Source organism: Panthera leo, chromosome B1 (genome assembly GCF_018350215.1).
Source record: "Panthera leo isolate Ple1 chromosome B1, P.leo_Ple1_pat1.1, whole genome shotgun sequence".
NCBI classification, from domain to species: Eukaryota; Metazoa; Chordata; class Mammalia; order Carnivora; family Felidae; genus Panthera; species Panthera leo.
This window is the reverse complement of record NC_056682.1, coordinates 130780564-130799007: the sequence shown is the minus strand read 5'-3', so window position 1 is coordinate 130799007 and position 18444 is coordinate 130780564. Positions and strand designations below refer to the sequence as shown.

Here is an 18444-nt window from a genome sequence, read left to right as displayed (position 1 = left end):
GTCTCAAGAGTTTCACAAGCATTATTTGATCTTAGAAAACAATTCTATGAGAAAGTTACTACTATTATCTCTATTTTATCAATGAATTAACAGAAATAGGCAGTCTGGCTCCAAAGGCACTTAGCTATTATGCAATATTATTTGTCAAGATTCTTGAAAAACAACAACAAACTTCTTATCGAAACATTAATCTGAGCTTACACAAGATAAAATCAAGTTTCGAAAAATGAAGAGTTTAAAACACACAAAATATTTTATGATTAAATATCTGAAGTCTATTACTACTTAGAAATTTGTCCCTATTTTTATCAGAATAAAAAAAAAGGAACTAAAAGAATTGCCTATCTCTTTGTCTATGAGAAATGTATTTACAAGGACAAAACCAGATAGAATGTATTTTTTACCATATAGCTATTAAATCTGCAAACACTAAGCTAATTAATTTTTATAAAGAAAAATAGCTTATTATTAATTCAATACATAGCATTTTTCTGGTTTAAACCTTTTCCTTAGTGTCTTTTAACAGAATAAAGATGATAAAATTGTCAGAAATACTGTTCATTTTGCCCCCAAATATGTGGCACAGAAACCACAGTTTTTTAGAATGCTTTGCAATATCATCACTTGAGCTTCCTTCTTCAATCCTTTTGATCAACCAATAAAGCTTCTGCCTGGGTCATAGCCTTGTCTTCCTTAGCTTTACTTTGGAAATGGCAATCTCTCCCAAGCCCCTACACCAAATTTATTTTGGTTATCATAATAAAACATAATGGCCCGTTAAGTCCATGGGGCAGATATTACACTTAGTCATGATGTTTATTTATTTACTCTGCCTTATCCCACAGAGAATTTGAAGGGGAATCAAAGATTATTTCCTCATCACAACAAGTGAATACCCTTTGCTCTGTTTAATGTTGTCTTTTTTTTTTTTTCCTTTCTTTAGGCACTAAATGTTTATTTGTGTTCTTTAATCACTTTTAAAGCATCCATTATTTCTGGAGTTCTGGATTTAATTTTCAACCATTCTCATTTCTTTAATTTGATTTATTTAGATCTCTTTTTGGCTTTTATTAAGTGGAGACTCCTAAATTTCTGTATAAAAGGGAGAAAAAAAAACACAGAATATTCTGTATTTAAGATGCTGCAACTGTCTCTACAGTTACAAAGAGTAGGTGGGGTGGGTTCACGTGCGTGTGTGTGTGTTGGAAACTATACATTAAGGATGATTCCTAATTTTATTACTCTTGAGGAACTAAAAATGTGGTTACACAATCATTCTAAATACTTTGTGTCATAGTCCCCTCCCTCCAACAATTGTATATATTATTTGTTGTTGGGAAGACAAGGAAAAAATATGCTTTTAAGAGCATGGGATTTGGTAGCCAACTGACCTAGCAGTAGATGGTATCTGTGAGATTATGAGATGTCTCAAATGGAAAATGATAATAATAAAACCTGTCCCAGACTGTTGTAATAAATGAAATGATATACATAAAATAGCCTATAATGACCAGTGCAGTCAGAACAATACAAATATTTACTAGGCATCTACTTGGTTCTGGAGTGTCTTAAGCATTTTATTTTTAAATATATATATTATATATATAAATATATATATAATATATATTAAATTTCTGATTTTATATATTAATATATATAATATATATATATATATATATTATATATATTAAAGTTTATTCTGAGAGAGAGAGAGAGAGCACAAGTGGCGGTGGGGCAGGGAGAGAAGAGAAAGAGAATTTCAAGCAGGCTCCACACTGTCAGTGCATAGCCAGATGTGGGGCTTGAACCCACGAACCATGAGAACACGACTTGAGCTGAAGCTGGACACTTAACCAACTGAGCCACCCAGCTGCCCCTAAACATTTTATTTTTGTGATCTAAGTATCCCAATAAATGTACATCCTATATTGTCTCAATACATATTACCTGTTACATTTCATCTTGTTGCTAATTTTTATAAAGATTTTGTGTGGGGGGAATGATTGAAACAAACAACTGTTTTAAGAATTGAAGCTTTTGCCTTTTTCACTGACTGGCTACATGCGACTCTCCATTGGACCTCAGAGTTTTGCCTTTCTCAAACTGGTTCACAAGTCATCCTTTTTGTCTCCTTTCTCTCAGCTGCCTAGAAATGCAGCTGAAAACTTGTAGTAGATTGAGGTTGTTATATTCTGAGTACATCCAAGTGAGATAGCTCTATAGCATTTGCCTTTTATATATCAGTGCAAATGCTACAAGGACACTGTCCTAATTGCTTTTAACTAAAGATTTACAAGTAATGTTATATTTAAACAAGACCGAGGATAACAAATATTCACAGCACCAGTACTTAAAGAAGAATGTACTTTTCTTGATGTTTATAATGCTGGTAAAGAAGCACCTCTTATCCTTGCAATAACTAACTTCTCATAATTGAAGAAAAGCAAAACCTGTATTATGACTTATTTTTGTAGACTCTTGGGTCAATCTCACAGAAGGGTTAGTAATGTGTCTATGAAACTGTAGACAGCTATATCAGGTAATTATAACCTTGACAGAGAGACATACATGGGAAAAAAATATAGAGTACAGAGGTCTTAAAAATGGCAAATACCTATGCTAAGCTAAATTAGTCAGAGAAAGACAAATATCATATGATTTTACTCAGATGAGGAATTTAAGATACAAAACAGATAAGCATAAGGGAAGGGAAGCAAAAATAATATAAGAGCAGGGAAGGAGACAAAAACATAAGCGACTCAAATATAGAGAACAGAGGTTGTGGGGGAGGGGGACAGGCTAAATGGGTAAGGGGCATTAAGGAATCTACTCCTGAAACCATTGTTGCACTATATGCTAACTAACTTGGATATAAATTAAAAAAGAAATTATTAAAAAAATGGCAAAAACCAATATTGCAACATTAGTATTTAAGACGAGGTGTCACAATAACTTGGTAACACTGTGACTTGTTTCCAAAAATGTGTAATGTATTTGTGTTTAAGGGGCTATACAATTTGAGAAGACAAATGTAGAATTAACCCTATTTTGTACAATGAATTGACCAATGATAACTTTTATATTATTTATCAATAAATTCCTCCGAATTATAAATTATGAAACAGAAAATGTTGTTTCTCTATAATCTAATTCAGAGATAGAGCTTCCATATATTTTATGTTATATTATTATCAAACAGGCAATCTTATTGCCAATATCAACCTACTCAACTAATAGAAATTATTATTAAATGGAAGGATTATGAAGTGGATTAGCCACAGCAATAATCTGGAAAGAGGTGGTCTGGTGACTAGAGGAATGGGAATGGAAATGGAGCAAAGGGATTGCCTTGGTGAGATGTAGAAGTTGAATGGACAGAATTTAGCCACTGATATTTAAGAACTATGAGAAGTCTGAGATTTTATCCTACTTGCAAGCTAACAAGGTAGTCTCCCACAGTTTTACAGATACTGGCCAAAAACACAAGAGTTCTGGGTCAGAGGTAAATGTCTTTTTTACCTATAACAACAGTAGTAGCCAAAGTATCATCATTTTCTTGAGTTGATTCTCTAAGTCCTAATTCCTACAGGGAAGTTCAGGTGACACCTCCAGTCAGTGAATTGCATTTACAGAGGAGGAATCCAGGGTCTAGGAACCTGAATCTTTTATAGTAGGCAGTGAACATGTCTTTCCTTTGCTCCAGAATGGGACATTATCTCTAACCAAGGCTATAAACACACTCACCCTTTGCTTTAGACAAAGAAACTATCTTTATCTTCCAAGGCTGTTCACTTTACAAAAATCCTTGAAATACAGTCTCCAACAGAAGGCAGCTAGTGCCTCGCTTTCAAAATGTACAAAAATGTGAGGCTCTTAAGCTCCCACATTACCTGAATGCACAGATGACGCAAGGAAAAGGGATAAAAACAAGTTTTGAGTTTGACTAGGAAGATGGGGACCATTAGTAGTTGTAACAGAGAAAAAGAGGACAAAGTAAATTTTAATGCCAGTCATTTTTTATTATATTGATGCTGAGGTGCCTCCATAAATATATGTTGAAAATATGAGATTAGAGTTGAGGCTTTGGAAATATAGGTATATTTTGAATACTCCATAGAAGTCATCAGAGCTCACAAAACTAAGAGAAAAAGAGACAAGAGAAAGAAAACATTACAGTATCACATGAAGAAACTTCTTAGCTGGAAGGCAAGGCAGGAAAAAGAGGTAAAAGCAAAGGCAGACAGGAAACAATATTTTAGAATCTAAATGAAAATAGTTTTACTGACAGATTGGTACTATCACTGGCGGTTTCAAAAACTGAAAAAAGAAAATAAAAGAAGAACACAGGTACACTTTTAGTACTAAGTATTTTATGCAATGGGATGCATATATGTTTATTAAATATTTAGGTTTGTTGAATAATCCAGAAAAGTTGAAGAAGTCAGATTTCAGGGAACAAAAGAATAAATAGGACAGTGGGAGGCCAGGTTTGGAGACAAAACTGAGAAGTTATGAGTAGAGAAAGTTGTCGGGACAATTTTTAGGGTAATGGGATTTGCAATGACTACTAGTCTTTTGGGTTTTGTTTTTTGTTTCGTTGCTTTGTTTTTATTTTAAAGAAACAGAGAGGGGCATCTGAGTGGCTCAGTTGGTTAAGCATCCGACCTCAGCTTAGGTCATGATCTCACGGTCTGTGAGTTCGAGCCCCACATCAGGCTCTGTGCTGGCAGCTCAGAGCCTGGAGTCTGCTTCAGATTCTGTGTCTCTCTCTCTGTCTGCCCCTCACCCACTCGCACTCTATCTCTCTCTCAAAAATAAACAATGACAACAAAAGAAATGGAGAGATTTTAATGATTTCAATAGGGATAGAGTTTCACAAGACAGGGATTTTGTTGGTAACATAAAAATCTCAAAAGAGAGAGAAAAGGATGGAGTCAAGAACACAGGGATGTTTACTTTGGAAGAGGCAGGACATGTGTCTGGACATATATTTCTTAATGGAAACAGGAGAACCCAAAGGAGCCTGAAACATATGGTCTCTATTTTTACAAAAAGATAGGTAATGAGGTTATAAATATGAAGGATCTAAGGGTGACAAAGGCAGGGGAAGCAGCTTATATTTATTGGATGATCTCATGGTTAATCATCTCGTTTTATTGATGATAAACATGAATATCAAAGATTGCATGTTTGCCTAAAGTCACAAAGATGCTTAACAGTAAAACTGACTTCAAAAGCCTCATCTTATGCTAAAGATATGTTTTTAATTGCTATGGTGGTGTTGTGGTCTTAAATAGAAAAATTTTATAATGGATTCTGAAAAATAAAGTATCAATTAGAAAGAAAGAAACAGCTGCTGAGAAGTAATGAGTGCCAAGTGGAATCTGGGTATCGTTATTTTTTCGTTGAACCAACCAGCACAACATCCTGATTTTTCTTTAGTAGGCAAAGGATTTAGTCTAACTTTTGAACTACGCACATGATTGAGTTCATTGTCAACTGTTTTACAGCAATAATAGGATTTAATAGATGAAAAACCACCACAGCATTCTACTGCCAGTTTCTTGTCACAGAGTGACTTTCTGGACCCATAGCTAGTTTCTAAACAAATCATTTGAATGGCCCGATTTGTTACACTAACTAAAAGCCAAGTCTAATGCATAGATATATAGATAGACATACATATGTACACACACTATATTTATATGCCAAACCACTTTCTATTCACCCAAATTCCTAAATCATACAACATTTTTTAATAATTCCAAGCATTTGCAAACAAGAAAAAAGCTACTTTGGCATAAAATTGACATATGCAAAAGAGACTATCCATAATACATTTTAATTTTTTTTTTTAACATTTATTTATTTTTGAGACAGAGAGAGACAGAGCATGAACGGGGGAGGGGCAGAGAGAGAGGGAGACACAGAATCGGAACCAGGCTCCAGGCTCTGAGCTGTCAGCCCAGAGCCCGACGCGGGGCTCGAACTCACAGACCGTGAGATCGTGACCTGAGCTGAAGTCGGACGCTCAACCGACTGAGCCACCCAGGCGCCCCAATCCATAATACATTTTAAAATGAGAAGAAATGAAATTTGATTTTCAAGATTAAAAACAATTCAATATAAATCTACATTTAATTATTCTGAATTATTGTATTTGTTTTGCACATTCCTATACAAACTTTTATTGCTTAATTTACCTTCATTTAAAAAAAGTTAACATTATTCAGTTTCTGAGAGACAGAGAGAGAGACAGAGCATGAGTGAGAAGGGAGATACAGAATCTGAAGCAGGCTCTAGGCTCTAAGCTGTCAGCACAGAGCCCGACTCGGGGCTTTAACTCAGGAACCGTGAGATCATGATCTGAGCCGAAGTAGGATGCTTATCCGACTGAGCCACCCAGGTGCCCCAATTTACCTTCATTTTATACTCTTCTTCTAATTTTAATATCTCTGGAATTTAAGTCTGGGGAACTATTTAATCTTCTCTTGCCCTAACTTTTCCAGTGTTCTGGCATTCTTTTTTTTTTCTTTTTGTTGGCACCCCAACAAGCCAATCATTTTAAACTTCTGTATCATTATCATAGCATAATTGTTATTGAGTATAATATAACTATCTCTTCATAAGAAAGTTTTTAAAATCTCTGTGTAAATAGATAGACGTGGTTCCATCAATTCCTCTCCGCCTGGGACAGGGTATTTAGGCACATCAAAGGAATACAGAGTTCCTTGAAGCAAGTATGAAAACCACAATGATCAACTAGATACATACTTCATCAAAAGAAACATACAAACATTACTTCAGGAAAAAGGGCAGCATGATACAATAGGGTATCAGTAGTTTAGAAACTTGAAGCTTCTTTCAAGGTATAAATTATAATTTAACAGATTAGATAATCTGTATTTCATCTGCATACCTATAAAACAAGACTTTCAAACCACATACACACATCAGTTACAGGTAGGTGTTATACAACATGTATACAGTGAGTGTCTAGATGTGAATTATTAGACTTTCAGTTTTATTATCTTCACAGTATAGCACAATATGTATTGATGAATTAATAAATCAATAAACAAGATAAACATGGGTTAGTTTTAATCATATTTAGGATAGAAATCACTTCCATAAAACATGTAAAGATGGACCTGTAATCATATTACCCCTAAATCTCTGTAACTGATGTCCCAATTTCACTATTAGCTATTCAGCCTTGGGTGTTAAAGACTGCTCTCTCGTCTGGTCCTCTCTTTAAATGTCACAGCTATTTCTGGCAGGCAAGACAACTGCCTTGGTTAGTGTGAACACACACCACTGTGGAGTGCAAGGCACCTGAGAGAAAAGGCTGCTAAAATAGGGAAATAACTCGGGGGGGGGGGGGCGGGTGCGGGGAAGATGGGAAACTGAAAATATAACATCTATGCATTTTTCAACTTAAATCTCATTGACATGCCAGTCATTTTTAAAAGAATATAAGGTATTTAGAAAATGTAGTGTTGCCTCTGGCTATACTTAATACTGGGGCCACTTAATACAAAGCAGTGTCCTTGCCTGGTCTCCCAAAGGACAATTCAGAATTGAGAGCTCGATCTCCAAGGATGGTTTATATACTCTGTATCTTGAGGCACACCAAGCAGAGAGTTTATCATTTTCAGAAAGCATGCCATTATTCAAGTTAGAGAGAGGGCTGATAAAAGACCTTTTAAAGATTTAGAAAGATCACAAAGGCAAGCTGGCTTTTAACAAAAACAAAGTATTTTTATGCAGTTTCTAACTGAATTTATAAAGTCCAGAAACTCACCCAAAGGCTTAATTTTTTTTTATTTAATTGCAATGGGGGGGGACCGAATATTATTTAGACTATCAATTGTGAAATTAAGCAAAAGGGAAGTTTTGCTAATGGGTGGTTTAATATTCATGAATGTGATGGTTCAGCATTTCTTCCAAATGTTTCCCACAGCAAGAACACTAATTAATGATCATCTACACAAATGGAACATATCATTTCCTGGTACTATTTTTTTTCCCTTGCCAAGAGTTAATACTTCTTATTTTGAGTATGTTTTATTATTCCACTCCACGTTTCCCTATTCCTACCGGAGCATTACTTGATTTTCTTTCCACTACATCTTCTTATCCTCACTATTGGTTTTTTTAAAGCCTGGTTCACTATATTGAAATCCTCCAACTGTGAACTGAGCACTGTCTTTCTTTCCTGATCCATCTGATATCAGGCTGACTTTATGAAGCATAAGCATCAACATGAAAGAAAAGACTTTTTTAAGTTTTTATTTATTTTTGAGAGAGAGAGAGACTGCGTGTGAGCAGGGGAGGGGCAGAGAGAGACACACAGAATCCGAAGCAGGCTACGGGCTCTGAGCTGTCAGCACAGAGCCCGACACAGGGCTCAAACCCACGAACCGTGAGATCATGACCTGAGCCAAAGTCGGATGCTTAACTGACCGAGCCACCCAGGCGCCCCGAAATAAAAGATTTTTAAAACAAATGCCTGAATCAAATGAGAGGTCAAATTTGGCATAGTGTTTTGTGTCTTGAAAATCTTCCTGCTGTAATTATCTGAAGCCCTTGGCTAGATAATTATTAAGGGACTCTTGCAATTGTCCCTTTTCTCCACATAGATCACCACATTAATTAAGAGAGGATCACTGGAGACAGGTTGCTGTTCTGCATCTTTAAGTATTTTTAGTTCTTCATGTTCAGAAGAGAAAAAAATACATTAAGAAAAAGATTGCTTCTCAGCCAAATTTTCTGATATACAGATATTCTCAAAAAGATCTCGGAAATGTGCTTTAATCTTATTTCTGCACATTTTTTAAAGGAGGTCATTATGAATTTCGCACACATTTTATAGCCTGTAATGTACTTATCTAATCAGATTTCAACTGAGCTAGTAAAAAAAATATGAATCAGGTGCTTGTTGTGATGAAGATGCTAAAGTTATACCTAGACTAGATCACCACCGTGAGATGTGAAAACTTAACGAAACAAGAAGCAAACTGATAATTCATTAGCGTGAGAGTGGTACAACATTACTTTTGGGGATGGGGGGGGCCTTCCCAGGTTAATGTAATGATCAGAGAACCTGGCTCTTGGTTACAGGAATGTCAACCAAAGTTGACCCATGGATAGTTGGAAGATATCTTATTACATTGTGCTGTGTTAAAATAAAAACGCAAATAAAAGCAAGCAAACTGAGTGATAAGAACTTTGGTTTCCTCACCAATTTCCTTAGTTACCTATTTCTAAGGCCAGTTCTCATGCCCACCAGAAGAGACGGTATCTAAGAAGAGTGACCTAAAGTCTTCATCATTACCATATCCTTAGATTCTAGAATAATAAATGCACCTAGTAAAAACAATCATTGAATAACTGTACCTCTTCTATAAAATTTTCCATGATATCCTCTGTCAGAGCTAATCTCCCTTTGCTATGTGCCATGCTAAATGCTTTCCCCATGGATCTAGTTCAGCATAAACTGTCATAAGATTATTGGTGTAGGTGATGTCCTCTAGGAGGTTTTAAGTTCCTAAGAGCAGGGATAAAATCATATTCATCTTTATCTTCTATAGTTCTTTGCCTAGCAAATAATGCCAAAAAAAATTAAAAATGAATAAATATATATAAAGACACCAGTGGAGAAAATAGAAAACCAAGAGTTATTAAAAAATAAACTGAATTAAATTGTGTAAAATAGCAATCCCTTGGTGATTTATAGCAGAAATTAGGATTCAGATCCAAATAAAAATAGATACTAATGCCCCATAATATGATTTGTTGTATAATACGTACAAATATATATTTTTGATATTAAATGTTTATGCCAAATTTAAATTTTTTAATTTATTTTCTTTTTATGTATAAGCACTTATGGTACATTAAAGCCAATATGCATGCCCATCACCTGAGGTACTCATTATAAATGCAGATTTCTAAGCTTTGATGGTTAACTACTAAATCAGAATTTTGGGGGGCTAACCAATAAGAATCTGAATTTTAAAAATAAGCTCTTAGGATGATTTGTTAGGATTAAAAGTGACTCTTTGTTTTTTACCTGCTATTGCAAAATTTATATTCATTGGCTATTAAATTTGCTTTCTCTGAGAAAAGATTTTTTCTCTGGGGAAAATTAAAATGTAATCAGCTTTTCTGAGAGATTACACTTCTACAAAAACCTTGATCCCAGTGACTATATCATCCAAGGCAGTGAAGTGGCCTCTAGTCCTTAGCCTCAATTTCCTTGCAGAAGTCTCCCAAAACCATTACAGATGGTCCATTCTGGATAAAAAAGAATGCATTAATTATAAAGTATTTAACAATGGAAAAAAAAAGTGGTTTTTCAAAATTACAAAAAATGAATGAGTATAAATAATGCTTAAAGTTAAAGTACCTTGATTATAGAATGAAACTATAGGCCAGGTAATAATGGTAGCTAATGCTTTTTTGACGATTTACTACTTGTTATTCATCGGGCTATTTCCCATAATCTTAGGATGTAGGTACTAAGATGAGGTCCACTCTACAAACATAACTAATTTGCCCCAATTCAATCCACTTATAGGAAATGGAACCAAGTATGTGAGCTCTGGAAGCCATGCTCTCCAGTACCAGGCCACATTGCCTTTCAAAGAACACCTGGATATGTGTGGGTGTACCTTTAGGGATACATGCATACCAGCATGCTACTTGTGTTTAATCTGTCTACCAGTGTTTACATTAATGATTGGAATTCCAGGCAAATGAGAAAATATTTGTATCTTCTAAACCATCAAAATTTTAGTGGGATTCATTAATAGTCTGTATCCCTTTCAGCAATACCTTTAAAATTTAACAGGTGAGGACCTTTCTATGAATCAAACGCAAGTACAAGAGACACTGAAGAAGAAACACTTTCCCCATTTAACGTTCACTCAAAAATCTCTAGTTTCTCCTGAAGATGACTTTTAAGTCTTGCCACATTTCCCAGAAACTGCTACCTTCTGACTTCTATTAAAGAATTTAGAAAAAGAAAACAAACTGAATACAAGGTAAGTAATTATTATAATAATGTTTCATTATTCCTTCTTTCTTTCTTGACCACACCATCTGCTATAAAATCAATTAATAATAGTCTCTAAGCATCACTTATTTAGTTAATATACAAATACACAAACAAATGTGTAAGTACACATACATACCATAGACTAGAATGCCTTTTTGGAGGTGTTTAGGAGCCTATGGGATGTCTTTATTATTTAAAAATTTCATAGCACTTATGCTCATGAGGAAATTTAAAGCTGGGGAACAAAGAAAAAGGATTACTATAGATTTTTAAAATATTTTTAAACAGCTTGCCAACAATTAAATTATCTAAGAGACGAGAGCTGTTAGACTTTGTAATTAACTATTTGATTGGAGCCCAAACACTTTGAAGTTTTATGTTAAATTGCAGACTTTCATTCAGTAGAACACACAATTCCAAAGGTTCATTGACAAGTAAAATATCAACCAGTTTTGCATCTATTAGCCAATTCATTTTAGCATTTCTTTGACTCACTGTTTCTGTAAATCTTTATTCCTCAATTTCTCCTTTGAACCAATCTTACCGGCTTCCTGGCTCTTATATTAATTAGTTGAACAAAATCTTTGACTTGTATTCATGCTACTTTTGTCTGAAAGACATTTTTTACTATTGAAACTATAATACAGTATAGAAAAGCCATTTTCTATATTCACCCGAAGCATTGTTGAATTATTTTTTCCTCTTTTAGTTTTGATATTCTATATAATTTTAGATTACCTAAAACCTCATAAAATGTTTTATTTATAATCTCCCCAAGTAATATAATTTGTCACCCGAATTCAGTAAGTAGAATTCTTTGGAAATTTTCGCACTGAAAAGTAAATATATAAAAAGGTATGAACTATTTTTTAGATATCTAAGTTCTCCTCAATATAATACACTTAGTAGGAACTCAGCAAGAAAATTAGATGGATTTTTAAAAACATACATCCCATGGGGTGTTTCTATAAATTATTTTTTAAATATATTTTCTCTTTCATTTCCCTTTCCATTTGGAATGTATTATGTACTTTGGTGTTTTCAGAGAAAGCATGCATCTATCCTATCCCAAGCATCTTTTCTGAAGAGCACAGGTAAAAATATGCCAAATTATGAACAAGAACAATGGCAACCCATCCAATCAAGTTGTCTCAGAAGAACAAAAGCCAGAGTATCTAAAGCAATGAAGGATTCTGACTACTGGGGGAGCCCCTGGGAAGTGGCTGCTCCATTTCCTTTTCCAAAAGCTTTTTATATAGAACATCAGTCTGCTCTCCTATAAAGATGAGGTCAACTCCCTTGACAGCTGCCCCCCCTCCCCTCTCCCCCATCTCTAGTCTACATACACACCCACAGAGATTAATTAACACTTGCTCCAGGAAGAACCACAGACAATAGCATCCGATATTGGAATAGTCCTTTGTGAATAAGTATAAAACTTACAAAGGAGGAGGGAGATATTCTAAGAGAAAAGCATTGGGCTTTATTGCTTAAAGCCAAAGAAATTTGTATTTGTGATGAAAGTATGAAAAACATACATTTAAAAAAAAAATTAAATGTTTATTTTTGAGACAGAGACATGGAGAGAGAGAGCGGAGGAGGGGCAGATAAAGAGAGGGAGAGAGAGGGAGACACAGGATCTGAAGCAGGCTCCAGGGTCCGAGCTGTCAGCATAGAGCCTGATGTGGGGCTCGAACCCACAAACCATGAGATCATGACCTGAGTTGAAGTCAGATGCTTTACTGACTGAGCCACCCAGATGCCCCAAACATACATTTTTTTTTTGAAAAAAAAAGTACACAACAATGAAATTTTGTACTGATAATCTACTGTTTTTGTGCCAATTTGGGTCTATTTCTTAAGAGGCTTATGTAAAATGAACAACAGTAGCTAAAACATTACTATTATGGCATGTGGTCAAGATCTGAGAACCTTCAATAAATGGATAGTTGTGATGCCACAGACAGATATGCTTATAAAGGCACAAAGAGAATGGTAGTCCTTTTCACTATGATATAAAGCATTTTATATGATACGGTTATAAGTATAGTTTTGTTTTTTTTTTCAAAATATAATACAGTCAGATTTTTTTAATAACTTAAACTCAAGATTCCTTATGTTTTGAAGAAATTTATGAAAACAAATGCTTTTGAGAACTTAGCTGAATATGAGCAATTTCAATAAGCAAATTCCCCTTTGCTTCTGAATGAGGACTTTGGAAACTGTCAGGACTTACCAGTTGCAATTTTTCTATTTATAATGTTGCTTTCTTCAAAGAAATGAAAAGCATTTTATGGACATTACTTAATAATTTCTCACAGCTTTCTAAGAAGACAAAAAATGTGCATGCAGTAACAATAGATATTGAGAAGTTTCCTCCTAATAAATTTTATTCATGTAATAAATCCCACCTTTAACAATATTCCCCAATAAACCTTCATATTCCTAAGCTCATACATGTTCACATTTATATTAAAAGATTTTTACATTGTGAAAATGGGTATATAAGCATTTTGTATCCAAAAATATCACCACGGTTTTGTTGTTCCTTTTTTTAAAAAAACTTGTTTTTCATACATTTTTGGTTTTATATCATAAATGACATAAATTGGGCAATATTAATCCCCTTTGTAGAAATTTTAAATGCCTTCCCACCAGTCTATACATAAATCCTTTTTACTATAACTTATACAACCTGTGGTCGTTTTTATCTATAGCCTCTGTCCCTTTCTCTCTCAAAGCTTGTAGCTAGTCTGGCCCCTTTCATGCCATTAAAACGACCAGATTCTCCCCTTCTCAAGGCCTTCACATGTCCTGCCTTCTGTCTCGCCTTTCCATCACCCCACCCCAAAATTTCATATGCTCTTTCTCTCTCTCATCACATAGTCAGCCCCTTCTCATTCTTTCCATCTCAATTTAAATGTGACCTTCCTGTATGAAGTTTCCATAAACTGGATTGTCTGAATCCAAATGCCTAACAGGCTCCTATTTTCATTATGTGCTCAAAGTATCTATTTTATGATGCTTTGTTCAAAAAAAAAAATGATAAAAGGGAGGTAGTCTCAGGAGGATAAAAGTGCTGGTATAGAGGTGCAAAAGTGTAAATAGTAGTCTGTTAGTCTGTTCGCCAGCTTGGTTCTAGGGAGCTTAAGGAGGAAGAGAGAGAGAACCACAGCAAATGCTGAAGGCACTGTTTTGATTGAGGGCACAGGAAGCAAGGTCACTGGCCAGGGTGGCTGTGGAAGGATTCCTCCCTTAGTAACTTGGGGGCAGCAGATTTCAGCAAGCAAAGCAAAGCAGATAAAAGTGAGCAGACTTGTTCTCAAGCACAGGTGAGATACCCTTGGAGATTCCAGTACATCAGTGGGGAGCCAGAGGGGAGGCTCAGGCCCTGCAGATGGAATTCTGCAATGGAGGGGAATCATGTCTATCCTCAGGCTGTCAGATTTGAAGTTACTTGGGTTAAGTAAGTGACGCCTGGGATAGTAACAGCCAGCGATTATCAGCAGTTGCAGATCTGTTTCTATACTAAAGCAGATAAAAGCATCCAGGAATTATCAAAAGCCACAAATCAATCCCAGTGTCTTGTCATGCACCCACACAGCACTTTTCCCTTTCCTCACAGCTACTTAATGGATACTGGCAAGCCGTCAAACAGACAAACAAAGAAGTGAGGATAAATGATGCTTTCCAAATTTAAGGTGAGTCATCAGTCAGGCTGGGTATCTCAGGGAATTTAGTCTGTTTTCTAAGTAGCTTTATTTTAGCACAGCCATAAATCTAGCTGTAATTAGTCACTAAGTCCAATGACTCAATACATTTAAGCATTTCATTTGATTCTCAACCATGAAAAATTGCAACTGATTTGACAATACTGGTATGCTCTCACTGGCATGCATATGCTGCTGTCAGCACAACATGTGCTACCAGTATCTTTTTCTCTCTTGTGATATTGATGAACTATCATGAACCATCTTCTATCTCTCCTACTTCCCTATGGATCTAGTAGGATGCATTGGAGAGGAAAGTGATATAGTAGAGTTTATGGCCATGGCTAGATTCCACCCCTCCCCCACCACAGATGAAACAAATAAGTTTATGTGGAAACGGAACAGAGCATGGAAATTTTTTGTTTTTTTTTTTAGGGTTAGCTACTTGAAATATTACCTTAATTAATGAAGTAATTCTACATTCTGTAACTGATAAAGATTATTTTTAACTAAGCTATAATGGGCAAATTGCTTTTCTCATCACTAGAATTACCATTTTAAACAAAGAAGTAAACATTTACTTTTTAATCTCGAAACAAGTTAAACTATATGATACTTTCTATTAAATCACATGTAACACGTTTTAAAAGTAATAGTAAATGTTTGCAAACCTTTTAAAAACTGTATTTGATACCTCGTGGATATTCTTGCACATGTTCCAAGATTTTCATTTCTCCAAGGATTTTTATTCACCCACAGAATCAAAATATCAAGGCATAATAAGGTTTCATCAAATGCTAATGAAACATCTAAGTTTTTTTTTTTTTATTAATTAACTTGTAAAGGACATAATAATGACATTCAAAGGAGGAGGCATCATCTGTGGACTGTTCCATTTGCAGATTTCAAGAAAACTATTAAAACATTTATAGCACTGAGGCTCAGATGGGTTCGTGTGCTCACTTGTGTGGCCATGTTGTATAACAGTGGGGGGTTTAAAGTGATAAAGTTCAGCCATCCATTTCTGTCTCCAATTGGGGCTCAGGCAACTGTCCTCTATTGTTTGATAAATTTTTTTTTAAATGCACTGTTTGTAGACCCACATTTAAAAACATTGAGTAGAACTAAAAAGTCACATATTTTGACAGTAAAAAGTATATCTTTTAGAAATATACAAATGTAAAGTAAATCATTGGAAGATTTTAAAGGTTCGTTCTAAACATAATTATCATAAAATGCAAATATAACTCAGAATATATTCGTTATATTTTTGTTTCATCAGCTCCACTAAGGAAGGCAAATATGTGAATTCTTTGTATACAAAAAACCCCAAACAAACAAGAAACAAACAAATAAAAAAAATTTCCACAAAGTATAGCCAATATGACCACTGGGTAAGACTCTTTATGATTATTAGCATGGAAAAAGTATAAACACTTAGATATCTTTCATAACTTTAAATTAGTAAATATATTTAACAAATGAGAAATCTTATTTAACCAATAATTTGGGATCTTCATTACATATATAACCCCAAAACATGCAATATTAATGTGTCCTGAAAATAACAGCTTTAAAAGAATTCCAGCTTAAATATTCTCCTAAATTGCTTTGTGAAACTTAAGACAAAATTTAGTCTTTCAGAATTCCTAACAAAAGGGGATAGAAAAGAAGTGTTTAGAGAAAGTTGAAAGATGACCTTTGTCATATATTCCTTACATTGTAAAAGAGTAAATGATGGTTTTCTAGGGAGCCTGCGAAATTGCTAAAATTAAATGTTTGGACATAAATGTGGAATGCAGAGTTATATTCTTCAATAATTTCAAAAGCAATTTAAAAGCAATTTTAAAAAAATCATCCAGTCTAAATAAATGTTATAGGAATCCTAGACTTATAAGAATAATACATTTTAAAAGGCCTAGATAATATACAATATAAAAATAAGTGTTTACAAATAAGGCATTTATTTTCATTTTAAGTACAGTTGTCTAGGCTTTTAAAAACCCTTCTCTCTTTGACTGGTTTTATTTTGATGTTCAGCAAATGGATGAGCAGCAAAAAATTAAGTGGAATAATTGGAAAAGGCCATAAAATTCAGCATCTGATAATGTAAACAGTAATAATAGGAGATAGCAATTTTATTAGTTATTTGGGCTTATAAACAGCCTAATGCTCTAATAGTAAACATACGGTTTATTTAACTAATTGCAGCTGTCATTCTTAGAGGCGATTAGCACCTGAAAATAGTGAATTACACCCAAATAAAGGGTGAGTTTGTATAGATATTGGTCCTTATTGCTAGCCATTTATTCAATAATAGCTTTTAGGCACCAGTTACAAAGATAGGCAGAAATATAAATTCTGTGTATATAAAAAGAGAACCAGCCATTTAATAAAATCAGGTATACAATGCCCCCCAAAATATTTTTTTAATCTGGAAGCTAAGGCAATCTGGACTGGACAAATGTATTTCTTGTTGGAACCGTTTCAGTCTATAGTTTCAAACACCTCCCACACATTTACACTGGGAGTTTTGTTTATTACCTCTTTTCACCCCTAGTGTTGTAAGCACAGTATGTAACTTGCAGAAGTATCTCTACATGAGACATTTTTGATGGAATGAGAAAGATTAAAATATAGATGTTTATTTCAGAGATGCTGAAATGAAATATAAACATTCTGTGACTATAAGGAATATGTGTATAATGCAATGTATCAGGAAAGAACAAGGATATCTTTAAAAACAATAGGTATGTGTTTTGAGAGGTTGGAATTCACTGTTCTAGGTCACTTTTTAAGGTGTGCTTGACTCACTGACAGCTTTGGCACGAAATCACCTTTAAAACAATCTCTGTTTGAATGCGATGAATCCTGATATGGATTTTTTTGGAGCTGACCATGTTACCTATTCTAGGCAAACTATTTACAGCAGGAAAAGAAGATTTGAAATTTGGGTGCTAGGGGGTTGCTATGGATAGTTACTCTGAACAGTTCAGTTAAAAATTGAATTTGTCAGTTCTATTATTAAATATTATAAAGCATGAGATAAAAACATTGGGTAATTTTAAAACTACAATAAAACTTATTTCGGAAGACTGCTAATTTCCTAATATATGCATTGTTTTCAGTATCATTGATACCATAAACTTTGCCTGTGTGACCAGCAGATGATGAGCAGAGAGCCTGTGTAATATTATCAAATCACACAGTCAGAAATCAAAGTCTTTTTCTCCCACTTTATAAGCTATTTGGGAAGAAAGGGTATGGGTGTATGCATGTGTGTGTGTGTAACTGAGAGCAAGAGATTAACTTGTAAACCATCATCTGATGCAAAAACAGACATTTAGTAAGTCATCTATGAAGAGATGTTTCAATAACAGCTAAGCATTCATATAAATCTTCAGAGACCCAAATGGTCTCATGTGTGACAGAACACTCATCTTAACTGCCAGAACTCCTATTTTAACAGATCACATTTGGCAAATGGCTCTAGTATTTGGAGTTCTGTTCAGTGACAGATTTGTTTTCAATGTGATTAACATTATCTGAGGACTAAAATGACCTTCACTTAAAATCCCTTTTACATTTTGTCCATGTGAACCCTACCAGGGATGGTGGTCTTTGGCTGTACTTTAAGGATGATTAAAACATTCTAAGATGGTTATGAAAGAG

General features: G+C 34.5%; 1 protein-coding gene and 1 long non-coding RNA gene across 13 annotated transcripts in view; one reads left to right on the top strand and one right to left on the bottom strand.

Moving 5' to 3' along the window:
• Positions 1–18444, bottom strand: part of SNCA (synuclein alpha) — a 154144-nt gene that overhangs the window by 40568 nt on the left and 95132 nt on the right. For 4 of the 7 annotated variants that reach the window (XM_042935896.1, XM_042935895.1, XM_042935894.1 and 1 more), the window contains exon 6: positions 11221–11297. The exons of 1 other annotated variant lie outside the window; for it this stretch is intronic. In XM_042935896.1, coding sequence (XP_042791830.1) covers positions 11236–11297 — 62 coding nt within the window. In that variant the 3' untranslated portion in view covers positions 11221–11235. Of the gene's footprint in view, positions 1–11199; positions 11298–18444 lie in introns of those variants that run through there. 2 more of the 7 variants (XM_042935898.1, XM_042935902.1) reach the window with 2 other exon arrangements.
• Positions 1–18444, top strand: part of LOC122218046 — a 263924-nt gene that overhangs the window by 232248 nt on the left and 13232 nt on the right. For 4 of the 6 annotated variants that reach the window (XR_006201823.1, XR_006201822.1, XR_006201820.1 and 1 more), the window contains 2 exons: positions 10856–11048; positions 14688–14763. This is a non-coding gene — a long non-coding RNA (uncharacterized LOC122218046). Of the gene's footprint in view, positions 1–10833; positions 11049–14687; positions 14764–17425; positions 17523–18444 lie in introns of all 6 variants that reach the window. The other 2 variants (XR_006201825.1, XR_006201824.1) reach the window with 2 other exon arrangements.